We start from the raw sequence: 20045 nt of genomic DNA, 5'->3' as shown, positions 1-20045 counted from the left end.
TTTACTGACTCTCTCTCACCATTTCTATCAGTTTGTTTTTTTTTTTTTTTAAAGAGAAAACTAGTTTTAAAGCAGCACTCTCCAGTGACAAGTCATACAGCAAATTCATGTTGGGTTCTGGATGATCTTTGCTACATTTGAGGATATTAATGATGCAAACTTGACCATATGAACCTAAGTTATACATACACAGTTATGTCTCCAAATAGCTACTAATTACACTAAAACAATTTGGCAAAGTGAGGGAGTTCCGTATCCCTACACCCAAATATTCAGATGCTGTTGCACTCATGGAAAGAGTAAGTTACATTGCCACAGCTCATATGCTGGGACCCTGAAACACTGGATTTCACCACAAAACCAATCTTTGCACATACTTTTTATATATGCAATTCAATATCAACACTGGAAACCTTTGGAATCATGATTTTGATAGAAACTAAGGTCTAAAATTTTTTTTAGTCTTTGTTTCAGGTCTTTTTGATGTTGCTGTTGCTTCTGCTATTTTTTTGCTATTACAAACAGGGTGGCAAGCAGATGATGGGAAGATATTCCATGGGTATAGGCTTGGATCTGTTTTGGTGGCTTTACCCAAGACAAGCAATCCTCAGACACTCCAGCAGTTACACTGGACAAAACAATAACAGAACTCACGGGGGTGAGTGAGTTATTATTTTTTGCATTGACAGCACACGCATTGTGGTGTCAGTGCAAAAAAAAAAAACCCATTCCCACGGTGTCTATGCTCATGTCTCAATTCTTCAACAGAAATTCTTGATTTTAGAAATAAAACCAATGTAACAGTCAAAAATGCAAATGACACCATTCTGACCCACTCTTTGACACAGTATTATAACTTTCAGTACCTCAATATCATGAAGAATAAAACAAGTGTGAAGCTGAAGTTACTGTAAAAGCAAATTCTAATATTCCAATGATTTCCAATGAAAATGGCACATTCAAATTTAAATTAGTCTACACATTTGAAAATCTGAATTAATTAAAAATACTGTTTATAATGGTATAATGTAAAACTGCTCTTGAAGAGCACAACCATAAAAACAAATTTTTATTATCAGAAAGTGATAGAAAAGGAAGATGCAGAAATGGGGAGTGGAGCAATAGTTTCAATACATGTATTTGCACCAGTGAATATCACGCTCTTAGCGAGTCATTGATAGCTGTCACTGATGGTCTTTACCCATGTACAAATGTAGTCAGCCACTTCCCACTGCTGCGGTGCCAACAGAAATGCAACACACACACTGAAACGCAACAAATTTAGTGCCTGACTGTCCCAGGTGCTGAGAACCCTCAGCTCCCAACAGGCCCTTCAGTCTAAACCAAAGCATACTCTTGACAATAATTTAGTGGTCAAAGTCTTAGCAGTTTAAAGAGCCTGTCACTTTTTTTGCTTTCTTAGCTTTTTTCAGTATATCACACTTTTTTCTGTTAGGACGCCGGCACCTTTCATCGATGCTCGGTATACATTCATAATGCCACACCTCTTCCATTTTCTCCACAGGATAAACTGCCTCCACGTAATGACGGATCAGTCTCAGTCTGATGGGATCAAGCTGTTTTTTATTACAAGCACCTGAATGGTTGTACTGCAGTCTCAGATTCTCCGGAGTAAAGAGTTCAGGGAAGAGTCTTACAAGAAGCCTGGCAGCAAAGTTGCCGACCGACAGGCTCTGCTGCACTATCTCTCTTATCTCCTTGTCAGACAGCAAATACAGAGAAGGCACAGGGAAGTCTGGATTAGGAACAACAAGTTCATCAAGTGGTATCTTGCAAAAATCCTTGCTGCTTCTTTCCGGTGGCAGTGGCGGCCCTTCAAATTCTTCCCGAAATCTCTCAGGGTTTATTGCATAGGTGAGAAATTCCCTCCTGTCAGGCCCTGGCACGTGGATTTTCCGTTGCTGTTGGTATGAGCGCCTTTGCTCCGTGTCTCTTCGTCGACACCTCTCGTCAAGCTTCCCAACAAACTCTAATGTCCACACTCTGTCATTCTTCGCTCTGGGGTACAGTATCTGCACATAATGTCGAATTAATTTAATTCTAGTGGGGTCAAGCTGTTTCTTGCCTAAAGATCCGCTACAGTTGTATTGCTTCCGTAAGTTTTCATGAGTAAATAGTTCAGGAAATAAGAGAACAAGCAATCGGGAAGCAAAGTTGCCTATGGAAAGACTGCTTTCATATATGCTTTTAATCTGTTCCTTGTTCAACAGGTAATCTGGGACAGGGACATCAAAATCAGGAGGGGGAAAGTCAAGTTTGTCAAAATCTATGGGTACAAGCCAAATTTTTTTGGACCGTCTGCCAGGCTTTTCATATTCAAAACTGTCTTCCACTTTTATGATTGATACATCATCTGGTAAACTAGAAGAATCGTAACAGTCATCTCTCATCTGGTCACATTCACTTCCATCCATATACGTACTTTCAAGCTCATCATTTATTCGCTGAACACACTGCTGCAACCAGGCTTCCTCTTCTTGCACGTCCGGAAAGTAAATTTCAGTGTACTTACGGATTATTTGAAGCCGATGAGGATCCAGCAGTTGTTTTCCAGAGTCTCCAAAGCAGCTGTACCTTTCAGCTAATTTTCTGTGGTCAAAGAGTTCTGGAAACAGTCTGTGTAACAAAAAAACAGAAAACTCTCCTGGTGAAGAAGCTTCATCTAAAAATTCATTGAGATCCTGAGCATCCAGCATGTAATCTGAGGCAATGACATTACTCCTGTCCAAGGACAAAGCTTCTTCCTGCTCTTTATCCTCCATAAAATGAGAGGATTCGACCTGCTCAGTCTCATAAAAACTGGATGATTGCACATTCTGCTGACTGTTTTCCATTTCCCTTTGAGCCCAAAATCTATTGAAAAAATCATTGACTTGAGGCAAACATTCCAACTGCCACACAGCTGTATTCTTCACAGAAGGATAACAAACTTCCACATAGTTACGAATAAGCTGCAGATGAAGAGATTCAAGTTTCCTTTTGTTGAGAAAGCCACATGCACTGCAGCTCCTGCCAAACTCATCGTCACTGAAGAGCTCTGGGAAGAGCTGCACCAGCAACCGGCAAGCCAGGTCTCCGCCCGATGTGCTTTGATCCATGATTTGTTTGAGTTCCGTAGAAGTCAGCTGGTACTCCGGGGGAGGCTTGAAGTCAGCAACAGACTCTGCTGGACTGACTTGCTTTTTAATTCTGCTAACCTCCAGAGACAACAGGTCAACTTTACTGTGAAGCTGAGTCATATTGGTGTTGAGGGTGTTCAGCGTGTAAAACATTTTCTGTATCAAAGAATATATATTTGGTTCTGAATCTGCTGATGCTGCCGCTACTGCAATGGCTGAGTCTCTTTTGCGTTGATCGTTCAAAGTCCGAATTTGTGAGGGACTGCTGGGGTTGATTTTTTCAAACAACTCGTAAGAAGCAAACTGCTCTGCTCCTGGTGGGTTCTTCTTCTCTGTGATTTTGTGTGAGATGCCATAGAGAGGTTTCTTATAAGATGGAGTGATTATGTCACTGAAAGATTCTTCTTCACAGAGCCATGCTACATTAGAATTCTTGTTTTTGCCTGGCTGCTCTGCATTTGTGGGTGAGCCAGCGTCTCTGTTCCTCATGTTTGAAAGGGAGCCCTTCAAATGAACAAATATTGTATTAGTAACACTCCCTTAAAAATATTAACTATAAATATGTGCTCTTTAAGCAGGCATTGTTACATAAATATGCAAAGTCAAATTTTCTCCAGGGGACTTGTGTTAAACAATAAAAATTAATAATTTCACTGGGAAAAATAAAAACACAGTAAAGAATTATTTAGGTTTCCTTTTGTTTTCCTTTTTTTGGCTCATAGTTTTCCCCATGGAATAGAAATGCAATAATAATTCTTAGTACTCTCTACCCACAGAGCTCTAATTACTCCCCCAAATTAAGTATCATTAGGCTTCACCTTGGATATGAGGATCTTGGGCTGTCAAGAATTTGGGTGGCAACAAGTCAGCAACAGAGCCAAGAATAGCATCTAGATTTTCTGACTCCTAGTCCTGTGACCTTGCCATTGCCTCCAACAACTGCATTTAACATTCCAGCACTCTCTTTAGGTTAGCTTTTGAAAATGTCACAAGGGCTACAAACCACAAAAAATATGCTTATTCCCTTTTTTCTGATGTGAAAGGTTTATATATGTTTTAAAAAAATTCTTTATAATGGTGCAGAAGTACTAAACAAGTCCTAGAAATTTATTAATTTTTAAAAGGTATTCTATTTAAATAATAAAAAAGTGGAAAGTACCTTGGTACAATATATTTTTTTAAAGGAAGCCTAACAGAAGATTTCTTTATTTCTGAAAGATAAAGAAGTTTAGACTCATGGATTTCTAACTTTCTAAATTATTTAAACTATAGAAATTTATATAATTTATAAATTACATAAAACTAGTAATGAATTCTTGAGGACTTAATGTTCCAATTATTTGTACTTATTCCTCATTGCTTGAAATTGGAACCAAGCATTTTCATAATCTCACAGCAGATATGCAGGGCTTGATTTGGGGTTTTTTTCACAAACACATGGATATTGCAAATAATTCTTAAAAGTTAAGCAGATACAACAGAATCAAAATCCAACATAAAGAATTCAAACATGAGAAAACACTCCGAGATTTGCAGATGTTTCTATACTGAAACAATTTTCTTGGCTTGTTCTATAGAACATGAATTAGATAAAACACTACAGAATTTGCATTCAAGTATTAAAACAAATGAAACACAGACTTCAGATCTGAGCTGAGAGCCACAAGAAATTTGAAATTCTAGTGAAGGCCCCATTATGTCCTACAATGAGGAGCTTGAATTAAGGTTTCTTTCTTAAGAAACAGAACTGTAAGTCATGAAATCAATGTGGTCCCTATGTGTACTCATACTTGGCATCTGCTTACTGCAGTGACAAATTGAATCTAATTATTTTTTAATTTCTAATGCAATGTATACTCAAAGGAGACTCAGAAAGAACAAGCTGGTTTCCACTCCAAGTTTAGAAACCAGCATTCATTTAAACTGAAGCTGTTTCCAAGTACTGCTCTCACTCACATCACATTACCCTACATACAAAACCTTGTGTTTGCACATCCAAAGCTGTGTGAAGAGATGGTCAAATGAAAATGTAATGCCAAGGAGATGCATTTCAGTTTGCAGAATCCCTGGCACTCATGGTGCCTAGGACACCTGGTTTCCAGGTCCCAGTTAGAAGACTGTCCCACTCCAGTCCCACTCATAACAAAGCCAGAACAGCGACTGAACTGTGAGCAAACTGAAATCCACGCTGCCCCCACCAAACTGCAGGCTCCTAAGCTGGGACTGAAGATGTCATACCCCACCTGTACTTGTCAGTGAAGAAACAGAGGAAGTTCCAGGTGGTAACAGAGCCCTGCATAGACATCACCTAAAAGCAGGCCATGAAAATCTCACTGACCGTGTGCACAATACTGCTCCCCAGTGAGGCACACAAACTGAATTACAAAGCTTTTTACTATTCTACATCTAAAGAACAAAACAAAACTTTTCTTACACAACCAGTGAGACCTACCACCTAAGTTGCTCTTTCATTAACACTCCTGTTAACTGAGAATATACCAAATATTCCTTCAGAAACAGCATATGCCTATTTCAATTCCTCTTCTACTACTAAAATACCTTGCTGCTAAATAGCTTGCCACGGGCCACCAGGTATCTGTCAGTTCTCATTTGACCTCCTGCTGTTTATTTTCCCGAATTAATTAATAATAAAACGTGGCAATATAAGGGTAACTTCTATTGATGCGCACCTCACACAGTCAGGCCAAATCAATATTAGAATGTGTATTAAAGAACATTAATTCATTATTTTGACAGTAAGATCATTAAAGTTTGCAGTCTCAGTTTTGGACATGGTCCTCTGGATCTCATGCTAAGAACTACAGCAGATCTTCACTACAATAGCAGCTGAACTTCTTCCTTCACTAATGCAGCTCCCAGTGCCTGGATCTGGCTGCGGGATGGATTTGCATTTCAGAATATTTGCATTTCAGAAACATATAGCCAGTGTTCTCCTAGCAGATGACAAAACATTTGGGCCTTAAAAATATTTAAGGATATTTTAGTCAAGATGCATTTTCATTTTCTTTTCTTTTGCTTTTAATTATCCTGTCTATGATTTCCATCTGGGAACAGCACTATCAACACCATAAATACATGGCTTTTGCAAAGTGTACAATTTAACTAATCAGTTTTCTGTAACACTGATTTTTAAACATCCATGAATTTCAGATAATACTGCACCCATTTAAATTCAGTTCTAAAGTACTATCAAAAAAGAAGCAAAGATATTGTTCTATGAGACTCAATGCATGTAAGATACTGCTGCTTTTTATACTAAAGTTGCATAGCAAGTTTTTATGTTCTAAACATTTTATGAACATTTGCAAAGTACAGTATTTTGCAAAACATCGACCAATACAAGAAATTGTGGAATAGTCTCTCATATACTCTCTTGGAATCCTAAGCCAAGTTTTAAAAGTTGCTTAGTTATTGTTCTGCTTAATCCTCAAGTCCATTTATGACCTTTGTTATGCTTAATAAACAAAGTCTAAATATCTCTAAGAATACAGTGCATAATATTCAAGCACAGAAGTAAAGAATAAATAAATACATAAGCAAGAAACATATACTTTCAGGCACATAAAAATATGGAAAGTCCTTCCTGCACATAACTTTTTAAAATCTACAATCTTCTACATATTGTTTTTTAAAAAGAAATTCAGGGAAAATTAATTCATGATTATGAAGTGGCATTCAAAATTTAAAAAAAAGAGTGAAGTCTTCAGATAAAAAGTAATTTAGTAATATAATTACCAGCCCAAAAGTACAGCTCTGTTTATATCATAGATAGATGCCTATATGACGTGCAGTAAAAATATACAAGCACAGCATTCTTCAGAATAATTAAGATTTTTCCACTGTTTAAATAGAAATAGTTAATAAAGCCATCAATTAAAACAAAATATTGGTACTAGAGAAGTAATTAACTTAAAAAATCCTGTTAAGACTGAGGACTATTTCTGGTTGGTGATTTAACTAAACATGCTGATTCGTTGGGGTCAGCCAAGAATGAATTTTCATTGTTATTACTGGGTCAACTTCTGATATTATAAATCCAAAGTTATAATTAATTTCAAATAAAACTTTAAAATTTATTAATGGCAAACAGGAAAATGCAAAGCAAGCACAGTTCAGAGACCATTATAAAGCTCTTTTAAGAATTTGAATGTAAGGAAAACAATTGTAAAAAGAAAAAGAGAAAGGATAAGAAAGAAACCGTGAAATAAGATTAAAACCTACCTACCACAGGCATTCAGGGGGAAAAAACAGCCGTAAGAAGTCAGAGAGATGATAGTCAAGAAAAAGAATCACAGAGAACTATGGCTATAAAGAAGACATGAAATGTGCAAATACAACATGGAATAACTGGCTAGGTAGCAGAAGAGCAGAAAAGGATACGTGCATTAGGATAGGTCACAAACTAAATATAACCCAGGGCCTGAAGTTATTCAAAAGAGGATGAATTTGAATCTAGGTTATTTTAATAAAGTGCTGAGTGTGAAAAACAGGAGGTCATTATACTGCTCTAGAGGGTGGCAGGAGAGATGTTACTATCCAACACTGGACACTAGTCTTTCTGGACTCTGAAATGGAACAACAAAAATATAATGTGACTCCTGAAGAAGAGCTGAAAAAAAGAGAATTTTAATCTTGGAAAGGAAGGACTGAGAGTGGACAACATCACATGAATTTTCCCACATGCAGAAGATTTTTCTAGGAACAGATGATCATTGCTCTCCCTACTGAAAAGAACAAGGACAAAAAGAAGCTAGCTCAATTTCAGCAGAGATTAATTAAAATCCACCATTGCTATAGAGGTGAAACACAAGATCAGGATAATGGAAAAGACTGGGCATCTCCTTCACTGGCTAGAGAAACATCTGGATTGTCCCAAGCTGGGATGCCACATCAGATGCTGTAATACATTCCACTCCTGATTATAACTGAAATCTTCTGCATCCCTGCATTTTTATCCTCCAAATAATACAGTAATTTATACTGTATTATTTTACACATTTTATTTAATGTCTTACTGACATTAAATCTTTGTCACTGAAGAAAGAATCACAGCCCTGATTCTACCACTCAGGATCAAGCTGAGGGACTGTGAGAGGGACTGTAATCAGTCATGCCCAGTTACTCCAAGTCACTGCCCCTTCCTATGTTATCTGCTGAACAACAAAAATATAATTCACATAAGTGAATTAATCTATAACTATGAACTGTATTTCATAAATATGACCATTTCCATGTTATTTAGAGAATACCCAGCCGTGTGCAAACTGGCTTAAGATTAGCCACATTTGCAACAAACTCATTACCAATGCAAATTTAGTTAAAAGACTTGCATTCTACTTAAAGCAGCAGAGAATTTAGCCTAGAAAATATGAACCAAAAATCACAGTCATGTGTAGAGCAGTCACCTCTTGTGTAAAGCGTCTCTTCTTCACGCTGGGTAAGGCATCCTGCTGGCCTCCTGACCCATCACAGCCAAGGGAGCTCTGTTTCCGTTTGCTGGAATCCTGTAGGCAAGTCACCGCACCATCCAGTGAGTGTTTCTCAGCTGATCTGGAGGTTACTGAGCAGTCCAGAGCTTCATCTTCATTTTCTGTTTCTACTTTCACATTTTTTTTAGGAATTTTTACTGAAAAAAGAGAATGTTTAGAAAGATAAAGCACCCTCTCCAGAAAACCATGACATCCTTAGTATAATGGTCTGTGGTTTGTTTCTTTTTACGAAAATGTGTTTTGAAGAACTTAATTATATTTATTACTTCTATGGTAAGTGTATATTGGGGCCACCTCAAAGTCAAATCATTCCATTTTCCAATAAATGATATCTTCTTGTCCAAAGAAGAATCTAAAGTATAAACAAATAATGTTACAGGAGGAAGATTTTTTGGAGGGGAGGAAGGATGTAGAGCAGAAATAATAATAACTAACAAAGATAATGCCCTACTTGAGATAACTTTAAAAAAAACATTCGTGTAATTTGTGTTGATTCAACTACGTCCTCTATTAGGTGGCAAATACTTTAAATGAACAAGTATTTCTGCCTGATCAAAAATTATAAGAAGTATAATATTTTACCTTCATCATCATCAGTGATTTCAGCTGAATTCATCTTCTATCTCACTAAAGAACAAAACAAAAACACAAAAATAATTATCAGCATCTTCTAGAATCAGGGAATATCTACATCTCCTCTTGTAATTACTTTTCATCTAGAAGTATTGAGTTAACAGCCTACAAATGACTCCCAGTCTTTCCAGTCTGTATGTTTGTAATAACTAGTTATTTTCAATAACCTTCATAGCCATCTACAGACCCGTCAACAGGCAAACCATATTGTTGATAACACACAGCAGGTAGGGAACTATTTTAAACTCTATGTCTTTTTCTGGTACAGACAAACGTAAAAGTCATTCAAACCTTCTCTGTAGTGTCTTGGCAATATATTAATGGAAGTTAATTGTATTAAAGTCTTCCCCCTGCACAAAATCGCTATTATTACAGTCAAATGTGTTCATATTGTCCTTGTGGTTGACACAAAGTCATCACAGAAAGAAAACTCATCATTAATAGTAACATACATCCTAGAGTATGTTTTTACTTAAAAATCTTTCATTTTTTGGCATAAATTGGATCAACTCCAGCAGAATAATGCACATAGATCTACACTAAGTCCTTTTTCTCTGTCAGCCTCTAAATAATGTGGGTCTTGTAGGGAAAAGCAAATATATATATTATGCTAGCATGATTTTAGTGTTACTTCTCACGTGAAAAACTCACCTGCATTTCTGTTTACTTGAAAACTAATTTTGCAAGTTACTTGGGGCCAAACATCAATCTCTGTACGTGTTCCTAAAAGATATTCTAAATCGCTGGAGATCTACAAAGCAAACAACTTGGTCAGATATCACTGACCCTTCCAGGGCACGCAGCTGCAAACTGACACTCTCAACTGGAGAGCGGGTGACTGGCAAACTGTCACGCTCTGCTCATGCTCCTCTACACACAGCATTATGCTTATCTGGCCCAGAATATTATTGCTTTACAAGTGAAAGTCAATAAAACCAGTCAATGAAAAGTGTACACATAGCCCAGGAGTGGGAATTATAATGAAATTGATAAGAAAGATGGGGAAAGACAGAGAACCCACTGTGGAAGGAAAAATAGTCTGTACCTCTCTCCTGAATAATGATGAATCAATTTTTATTTTTATTTTTTTTTACATCTCAAAACACTTTTTAAAAACTCTGTAAACACTTGAATGCTGTGTAGATATGAATTTCAATTTGTAGGTCATTGATGGCTGTAATGGTAACTATGAGGTTCCATTCTGGATTAGATTTTGTACAATTTACAATAGGTGGCACCCAAACAAAAGATGCACAGATTTATAAAATCAGCTTATACTGGGCCACCCTTGAAGCCAAGATACTCTTTGATGTGCTGATCTTCCACATGGCCCCTGTATACAGCCTTGTAAAGGGCATCCTCAAGGGGATAAAATGAGATTGTCTTCATCATCACGTATAAAAATAAGCCTCTCCCAGTTGGATGTAGAGCTACTACAAACCCCTCAGATACCTCATCCTTTTACCTACCATAACTCCCTATTTCAGGACTTGTATTGATTTATGAATTGATCCATATATCAATTATGCAAGCCTAACAGTACCACAATCACGTCACTTAAACTCCTGCAAACTCTCTAAACATAACAGCGTGAAGCTAAGTGGCCTGCACCAACTTTTAAACCACCTGATAAGCCCTGACATGGGTTAATACCCGGTCTTATTAACTCAACAGTACTTAGAGATTTGGACAAAGCCACTACAGCTCTTCATGAAAAATCCTGCAGCAGTCTACTTCACACAGCACCATCAAAAAGCCCTCCTGGACCTTAAGAAAATCCCATTGTACTAACAGTTCATATTTTGCCCTGATATCCCACATGCATTGATAGTTACTGCCTGGATCTTCCTTGCACTTTTCCATGCTGCATTAGGCATAGCTCTGAGGGCTGTGGTACAAGACCAACACATTTCAGTGCTCAGGGAGTGTGACACACAATCTTTTTGCAAGAGCCTGAGGTGACAGTAAGCAAATCTATCAATACCACTACAGAACATTCTAAAATGGAGATCAAAATGATTTTTCATATAATCCTAGACTGCTTTGTTGGAGCAAAACAGTGAAAAATGTTAACCAGAAAGGCAGAAGAGAAGATTAAAAGGTGGCAGTGGATGAAACAAATATTTAGGAAGGAATATTTAGGAATTTTATTTTCTTTCTAATTCCTGCTATTACTATTGTTAAAATGGGAAGAACGCTTTAGAAGAATTCCTATCAGAGGAAAAATCAAACTAAAAGGAAAAGATAAATGAGTACCTGAAAAACCACTCTTTAACTCTGGAAAGAAAGTGAAAATTAACGTAAAGCAACAGTTAACTTTCTGAAGGAAACAACATTAGGAAGGCCAAAGCCACCCTGAATTCAGGTCAAATAACACTGAGTTAAAACATTGTTTCACAAATTTGAAATACAGGTTTAAACCTTTTAAGGTTTTTTAATCCGAAAACTGCCAGAATACAATTAAAAGTGAATAGTGAAAATCAGTGTCAGAACCAATGAAGCCTGGGAAGACTGTGTTCCATACCTGAGATCTTAGGTGTCAAAAAAAAAAGCATTAACTCCAATTTTTTTTTTCATTTTTGGGAGCCCTGGTAATAATCTCTTTCCTTATCTAGTTTCCTGTCTTCTTTGTGAGATCTGTAAGAACTCTGGTATTGAGAAAATGAAGCACATCAAACATATAACAGCTTCTGTTAAGAGACAGGATTCAATTGTCCCTTTGATTTCCTGTCTTGCAGCCCCACCTGCTCCCTTGGTCAAGCATGGGTGCCCACCTTAACCTTCCATCTTGATAAACTGTCAGAAATCAACACCTTTTTTTCCTGGGTCACTTTCCTTGTAATACAGAAGCAAAGGGCCCAGCTCAGGAATATGCACAAGGTTTGGGCTGGAAAGGAGGAATTAAAATCTCTTCTCATACCAGCAAGCCACTGGCTTGGTTCAGCTATTCAATGATAGCTTATTTATTCCACCATCTCGCTTCAAATTTGGGTCATAGTGGACCCACAGGTGACTAGTGAGCCAACAAAGAGGCACCAACATAGCAATGGCATCATTGCTTCCACAGGAAATTAGTATTTATGGAAAGGTAGAAAGCCTGTATCTGTTTCTGAGTGTGTCTGTGCATGCATGCCTGTATATGTAAGATTAACAACAATTTTGTTGATTGTTTCAAGTCCACTAAAGAGAAAAGGTTTCATATTTGCTAAAATATTGTTTGCTGTGCATCAGTTCTTACTAATAATAACTTCCTCTTTAAAAGAGGTAGCACTGTCAAAGTCTGTTTCGAGGTAGCATTCTAGCCCAGACTGTGAGATTAGGCAAAACTGGAATGAAAAAAAAAGTCTAAAATATCTTGGGGCAAAATACTGCAAAAAGCAATTGAGTGAGAAATACATACAGTAAAGCAAACATCCAACAGTTGTTCCTCGTCAGGTTGAGTATACAAAACATATTTCAATCTTAAATGTATTTTTTTCAAAACGGAAGATAAATATACTTATCATCCTCAGCCTAATAATTGCTCAATGCTATCTAGAGGACAGCTGTTAGCAAGTTCTAGGAAAGAGTGAACACTCTGTGCTGAAGTTGGAAGCCCACGCCTGCAACTGTGACTGGCAGAGCAACCAGCCTCGGCAGCTTTATCTCGCTGGGATACAGACAGATGCTGCACTGCATCCTGTTTTCTGGTGAACCCTCTGGAAGAAAGATTCCAAGCCAAACACCTACACCTATGTCAACAGCCAAATCCAAGGGAGTAGGGAACGAAGGGGAGTCCTGGAACACCTTGTCTGTCACTACTGGACAAATTCCCTTCCCACAGATCCTGCTCTCCCTTCTCATCAGACTAGGCAATGAACAAGACAGTTCAATGAAGGGACTTAACACTCCCCACTTCGATTACTCTTGCTTAGACATCTGCCTCTATTCCAAAAATGTACCAGGTCATGACACTTAACTGCACTGTTGTATCATTTTGGTAATGACATTCCACATTGAAATGGTATTACCCATGGTTAACAGAGAAGTTCAAAGCATAGGGCAGTGCTGGGAGTTCCAAAGCATGGAATAACACCTTAAAAACAAGGGTTTGGAATGTTTCTCTGTGCATTTAGTGTTACCGACCACCCTGATGCTGCTTTTGCACGTAGAACAGAACATGTGAACCACCTACCAAAAATGCATCTACCCAAAATATGCACTGAAGCTTTAAAGACTTAAAGCACTGGGGTACAACAGATCTTATGAGTAAGGGAAGAAATTGCAACTCATACTCGGAATGTATTTCATTCTCATATCATCTAGTATAACGCATATTGCTACGTCAAAGTCGCATAAGGTGTATCTAGTTATTGATACACAAAACAAAACTGAATGTTTTGTTTAGTTTGTTAAGTTATATCTTCTCATAATGTGCATTCTCCTCCTCCTGTTTACCACCTAACAATTACTCATGTGTTTGCCCTGAAGGATGCTTTCCTGATCCCCTCTTATGATTTTGACCATTACAAAAGCACAATACAGGGAGAAAAGATCCTGCTCATCATGTAAGTGAAGGTATTTCTTTGCCTTTGCAATCATTCTTAAAGAAAGCCTGACTGATAATTTTCACATCCTGACTTAAAAATTGAACAAAAAAATTCCACCAGAAAAAAATACTGCTGTCCTGCTGTTTGTAACTAAAGTAACTCTGTACTCTTTGAATTCCCATATCTAATGTACTAAGTTCTGACAAATGAAAAAAAATAGTGTGAAAACCACACAGGAAACTATAAAACTGTACACATGCTGCATGTGGAAAGCAACTTGGATTTCATCACACTTGTTAATGCTAATAAGAAATGAAAATTAATCACTACCTTAAACAAGACACTAAATAATAACAATAATGATGATTATCAGTTTTATAGAAGCTTGCTGTTTAGAATTTAACTCCTTACATAACATTGTATTGTTCAATTCACTAATGCATAGTAAAAATGTAGAAATTGCTTCTTGGATGCACATTGTCCCACTAAGTATTTTAGCTTCTTCATGCAGGTTGGCAGGAATGTTCCTAGTTCTTCATTACTGGCTACAAGAATGCTATTAAAAACACAGGGATTGAGACATTGTGTTTTAAGTTTATTCCCTTTAAAGCCTCATGGTGGTACATTGCTTCATATATAAAACTCAGCTCATAATGAAAAGTGTCCTTGAGCATTGCTTCTGAAAATGTCAACTGTTCTACATTTTGGGCAAATGTTAAGACATACATGTTTGTTAGTAACATTAAATATGTGTTTGATAACATATGCAGAATAAACCGCTCTGTGTCCTTAGCTTTCAGCATGCAGTGAAAGATACAACATCCCTCTTACAGCATAGGTATCCTAATAAAGTTAAATAAATGAGGAACACAAAAAAATAAAAGCTGATCTTTTAAGGAGATGACACTAGCTAAATTTTATAAGACATGTACTTTCAACTTTGGCTGTTTAACAGCCAAAATTAGCACCTCCTCTTACACATATCATCATGTAAAAAGGCTTTATCATTGAATTGCAATGGTATTACACTATGTAACTAGAGTATGATTTACCCAGAGCCAATCAAAAGCACTGTACATATATTCATTGTCAGCAATTGACAATGATAATCAATTAATCTGGGCAAACACTCAAGTGTCTGTCCTGCTCCCTGTCTAGACTCTCTGCCTACATTTCCTATCATGCACTGGGTGAAGCACAGAAAGCAACCAAAGCTTCGCATGGGAACTCCAGAGCCTTGAAAGCTGCTGTGGGTAGGTGGAAGCAGTGCCATTCCACACAGCAGGTGAGCAGAGGGCTGCTCCAAGTGCCTGGCAATGGTGTGGAACTCTGTCCCTCCTGATGACTTAGAAGACTGATTCCTATAGAACAGCTGGAAATAATGAAAGAAAATAACAATTCTCAACCTAGCCCTACAGTCCCAGATTCAAAAAGGACTGGAGGCTTGTGCCCTCTGCTCAGGCTGCCCAGGAGCTGCCTCCTATTCAGGGTGCATGCTGCTCTCCAGGCTGTCTCTTGGAAAGCTCTCCTGCTGGGCTGAGAAGCAAACCTAGAGAACTGCGAGTTCTGCATTCTGCTTTGGGTGCCAAGTAATCTGCATCTTTTATTTCCTAGCTGCAGCACTGGGTTCAATAATTTCAATATTGCAATTATCCTCAGGGTAGATTTTATTCCTCCGATTTGTAAAAGACAATGCAACTCAAATTCAATTCAACTAAATTAGACATAAATACCACTCCAAGACAGAGCTGGAAAATGTATTTCTTAAAGGCAATGTTTGCCTTTTGTTCAGGTCTATGGGCCAGTGATTTGGGTCTATGATTTGACAACAAATTTTACACAATTTTGACAAGGCCTTATACATTTTGAAGAAGCAGAGGGTCAAAGAAGTCCAATACCTGAAATCACCTTAATAAAAAACACTACCAAACAAAAACCAAGATAGTTATTTGAAACTGACCACCCATCTTAAAGAAACTGAGATCTGAATGTTGCCTCATTTAACTGAGCAAAGAGAAAAATGCAAGTAGACAGCATATGAAACACTAAAAGCAAATGCTTTCTGTTCTATTCATTTTGAGGTAATAGGGTGCTGCAGCCTCGTTTCTCAATAAAATTTGTTCTTGATATCCAGTACTGACCCTTGTAAAACTAAGTACTGTAGAAAACAGTATTCCAACATTACAAGCATTTTGACTACATGAATAGTAAGTTCTAAAACTACAAAGATTTTAAGGAACCAGCAGATGTCGTTGGAAGCACTTCTCTAATGGAGAATAAAAATCCTTATATTTTCATATTCTGAAAACCTCCTTTGCTGCCCTGTGGAGCAGGACATGAAGCCTCAAATCTCCACTGAAGCCAGCCTGCAACAAGGGTGCTTTTTCAGTAGGACTAAAAGGGCATGCACTTAATTTGGGTCTTTCATATTTCATTTTAATTAAATATGCAGATTAAAAAAATAAAAAATTAACAAAAACGCCTAAAAAACCAACCAAACAAAAAATCCAAAAAACCAAAAAACAACCCAACAAATCAAAACCACTCTGCTCAGTTTTCTCACAATTTGCCTAAAACTGAAGTTTTCTCAATCTGTCCTCTGTACTTTTACCAAACAGCAATTTAATCTTGCAGGGGTCAGCAAAACACTAACCTGGTTTATTTCCAGCAGCAATGTATGAATTTGTCTTTTCTTCAACCACGTGTTTTCCACTATTAAAACATTTTGTTTTCCTCTCTCCCCTCTCACTCTGCTTTTATTTTAAAATACTGTTCCATCTGAACTTTGTGCAGTTTAAATTCTCCTCCAAACTTCATTCACCTTCCGTTTATTTTTATCTACTGAACTTACCTAACCTATGAAAATACTTAGCGCAAAGATAAAATCTCAGTTGGTCCAATAATGAGTTTGATTTAGCAGGAGATAAGATGTATGAACATCCATGGGTAAGTAATTATTTGTTTTACGAGATGTAAATCATTAAAGTTTGGAAACAGGGAAAAGGTTTCCCTTTCCCTGCCTAGATGTCTCTGCCCCATGGGTCAGGCATACTCTGTGTTTATGGGTGGCAGCGCAAACCCTACTCACACTTCAACCCAAAAAAACTCTGGGACTGCGTCAACGCTATGTGGGAGCCGTCACATGGCTGCTGGCCTGCGGCCGGCTCGCATTCTGCTGGTTCAGAGTTTGTTCCCTTCTATTTACAAAGGGCTGTGTGGACACATCGCAGGGAAAAGTAGGGTAGAGGCAGCGGGCCATCAGTGCAGGGGAAGCGGGCGGTGATCGGGGCAGGGGAAGCCGCGGGAGACCTGGCGGGAGGCGGTCGGGCCAGGGGCGGCCCGTTCCCCCGCCGTGCCCTTCACCGGGCCCCTCAGAGCGCGACCCAGCGAGGACCAACACGAATTCTAGCGCAACCACCCGGCGGCCGCTCCTCCCGCCGTGTATGATAGGACAGGCGGGACCCTGACCCCGGCGCTGGCTCCCGGGGCACGCGTGGCCCCGCGGAGCCCCGGGGCGGTGCCAGAGCGGGCCCGTGGCGGGGCCGGGGCTCCCCCCGCGCCTACCGAGGGCCGGCGGAGCGGCCGCCACGTGGGAGCGGCGCGCGCGGCGGCGGCGGCGCGAGGCCCCGCCCGGGGGCGGGCGCTGCGGCGGGGGACGCCCGCGCGCACCGCACGCGGCGCGGCCGCGGCCGCTTCCGCGGTCAGACCCACGAGCCCGAGGCGGAGGCGGCGGTTGGTGCTTCCGGTCCGAACCCTGCCCGGGCGGATCTATGTGGCCGGCGCGCGGGGGAGGAGGGGGAAGGGGTTAAGGTGAGGCTGGAGGTGACGGCGGCGTGACCGTTCCGCTGCCCCCCCACCCCTCCCCACCGGCTCCCCATTGTCCCCCTCCCCCAGCCCCGCGGATGGAGGCACCCGGGCCGGGCGCGCGCGACTCGCGCCGCCGCAGCGCCGCTCGGAGCGGCGAACAAAGAGACCCCCGCCCGCGCGGCCCCGGCAGCGCGGCCCCGGCCCGCGGGCGGCCGGGGGAGGGGCCGGCCCCGCGCCTCCCCCGCTCGGCCCCCCCCTCCCCGTTCTTCCCCCACCCGCCGGGGCGGCGCTCCCCGCTCGCCGTGGGGTGCGTGGAACGGCGCCCGTCCCCACCAGCGGCGGCGGCGAGACTTACCTCTGCTCCGCGCGGGGCCACGGGAGCCCCGGGGCGGCGGGGGCGGCTGGAGCGGCCGCCGCTGGAGCCCGCGCTTCCCCCCCGCTCTTTGTGTGCGAGGGTCCGCGCGCTGCGCTCTCGCGTGACGTGACGGGACCGTGTGTCATTTCCGCACAAGGACACCGAGCCCCGACCCGCCGCGGCCAGCGCCACCCGCCGCCCCGGGGCAGGGGCAGGGGAGGGAGGGAGCGGGGGTGGGGGGGGAGAGCGGCCCGCTCCTCCCCCGTCCCCTGGCTCCCCACCCCCCGCCCTCCCCGGCGCTGCCACTGGGAACGCGCGCGGTTCCCACTGGAGACCCCGCGCGCCCCCGCGCCGCGCCCGCCCCGCCGCCCACTCGGTGCCGCGCGGGCAGAGGCCCCGCCGCCGGGAGTGCCACGCGCCCGCCCCGCGACACGCCCTGCCCGGGACCCCGCGCCCGCACGTGGGGCCGCCGCCGCTCAGGGACACGGCCCCGCGTGACGGGGCCGGGACCGGCGGGGACGGGGCGCGCTCTCTGCCGGCGGCCGCGGCCGCGCGGAAAATGCGCTCCCCGCCGCCCTCCCCGGTCTTTGCGCGGCCGGGCCGCTCCGCGCGGTCTCGCGTGGAGAGTCAGGCGGCGGGCCGCGCACGTGCGCGCGCGGGGGAGGCGGCGGCGGGGGCCGCGTGCCCACGGCAGGTGGCGGCGAGCACGTGGCCGCGCGCGGGCACACGGTCCCGCATCCCCCCGCGCGCTTTCCCAACACCCACCCGCCACTCGCGTCCCGCCGCCGCCACCGCCAGGCTGCGACAAAAGCGGGGGGATCCGGGTCATCCCCAGGCAGAGCCGGGCTCCGGCCGCGCCGCCGGAGAGATCGCCCGGCTGCTCCCGAGACCCCGGCCGCGGCCGCACCGATCCCGTAAATCCGTCCCCACGGCGGCGTGCCCGCGGGTCAGCCCGGGGCAGCCCTGCGGGCGGAGCTGGGGGACGCGCCGAGAGCTCCTCGCACACACGGGGCTGTGACACCCGCACGCCGCCTCTGCCCGGCCCGGCAGGCTCCGGCCCCCGGCGCTGCCCCGAGCTGGCAGTGCCCGTGGGAGCGCTGCCCGCCCGCCTTTATGTGACCTTAACGCGGGCTTCTGTGCATAGCGCCAAGTAGGAAACGCCGGTGTTTGGTGCCGCGTTAGGCTTAAGCCTGTACTTTTTAAAAAAAGTTATTGAAATAAGTTGGTTTAATTCAGATCCCCGCTTTTTCCCACGCTGGTTAAACACAAGACCGCTTCCATGCTCCGCGTTTGCGGGGCAGCTGGCAGCAGTGATTTATAAAACAGACATCGCATTCTTTTTTAATTAAGTATCCTTGTAGATTTTATCTTCCCTGAAATTGACAGGAGCACATAAGACGTTACATTAGTCTGCCAAATCATACGTGCCCTTTCGACTAACAGCTTGTAGAAAACCAAACCGTTTCCCAAAGATTAAAAAATAATTAAAAAAAAAAAAAAAGTGGGAGAGCGAAGTCTGGTTTTGTAACCTATGGCCAGTTCTAGCAGTTATGTTTTTTGGCTATATATAACACACCTTTGGAACTTGGCAGTTTTTTGGGAAATGTTTTGCTTACACAATGAACTCAGCCAGTGCTGCCGTTCCTAATAAATAGATTAATTTTGCTGTTAATAAAAGTATACAGCCAAGTGCTCTAATTATATTGTAGTTGCTTTACGTTTTCTTTTTTTCTCCAGAATACAAGAAGTTCAGTCTAAAGATGTTTATAAAAGGTGTTTATTATAAAATAAGTAGGTGAGGGCTGATGCTGCCATGAAGCATGATGGATTCTGTGCAGCATGGAGGATTTATCTGATAGAAGTTACAAGGCAAATACACACCGCGCAAGCGGCAAGTAAATGTGAAGATAGAACTCGTGAGCTCTGAGCAGTGCTGTGAATGTAACTGATAAACATTTCGTTTGTTTTTTCAAACTTTTTTTTTTTTAAATTCAGAAGCAATACAAAGACATGTAAGTCAACTGAGAAATAACTGGACAAAAATCTCAGATAAATCTGCCCCATAAATAGC

General features: G+C 42.0%; 1 protein-coding gene across 5 annotated transcripts; it reads right to left on the bottom strand.

The window, feature by feature from the left end:
• On the bottom strand, window positions 1-18884 carry BEND3 (BEN domain containing 3). Of its 5 annotated transcripts, none has more exons than XM_026792191.2 (4): window positions 18740-18884; window positions 9233-9277; window positions 8567-8787; window positions 1-3644 (listed from the first exon to the last, which is right to left on the bottom strand). In XM_026792191.2, the coding sequence occupies exons 2-4, from the start codon at window positions 9264-9266 to the stop codon at window positions 1383-1385; spliced, it is 2517 nt and encodes an 838-aa protein (XP_026647992.2). In that variant the 5' UTR covers window positions 9267-9277; window positions 18740-18884; the 3' UTR covers window positions 1-1382. The 5 variants fall into 5 exon arrangements, with proteins under 5 accessions (XP_026647992.2, XP_005485136.2, XP_074394105.1 ...); XM_005485079.4 differs by lacking the exon at window positions 18740-18884 and adding an exon at window positions 17975-18116; XM_074538004.1 differs by lacking the exon at window positions 18740-18884 and adding an exon at window positions 16466-16490.
• Between the last annotated feature and the right edge of the window lie 1161 nt (window positions 18885-20045).

Source organism: Zonotrichia albicollis, chromosome 3 (assembly GCF_047830755.1).
Source record: "Zonotrichia albicollis isolate bZonAlb1 chromosome 3, bZonAlb1.hap1, whole genome shotgun sequence".
Lineage (NCBI taxonomy): Eukaryota > Metazoa > Chordata > Aves > Passeriformes > Passerellidae > Zonotrichia > Zonotrichia albicollis.
Note: the sequence above shows the minus strand (reverse complement) of the source record. Positions and strands in the feature narration are given on the sequence as shown.

Bases quoted from the DNA above. Each gene is read 5' to 3' on its own strand.
- BEND3 (XM_026792191.2), bottom strand. From the start codon at position 9,266: ATGAATTCAGCTGAAATCACTGATGATGATGAAG. The intron at 8,788-9,232 runs GTAAAATATTAT...CTCTTTTTTCAG, and splicing joins AATCACTGATGATGATGAAG to TAAAAATTCCTAAAAAAAAT. The intron at 3,645-8,566 runs GTGACTGCTCTA...GTTCATTTGAAG, and splicing joins AGAGACGCTTTACACAAGAG to GGCTCCCTTTCAAACATGAG.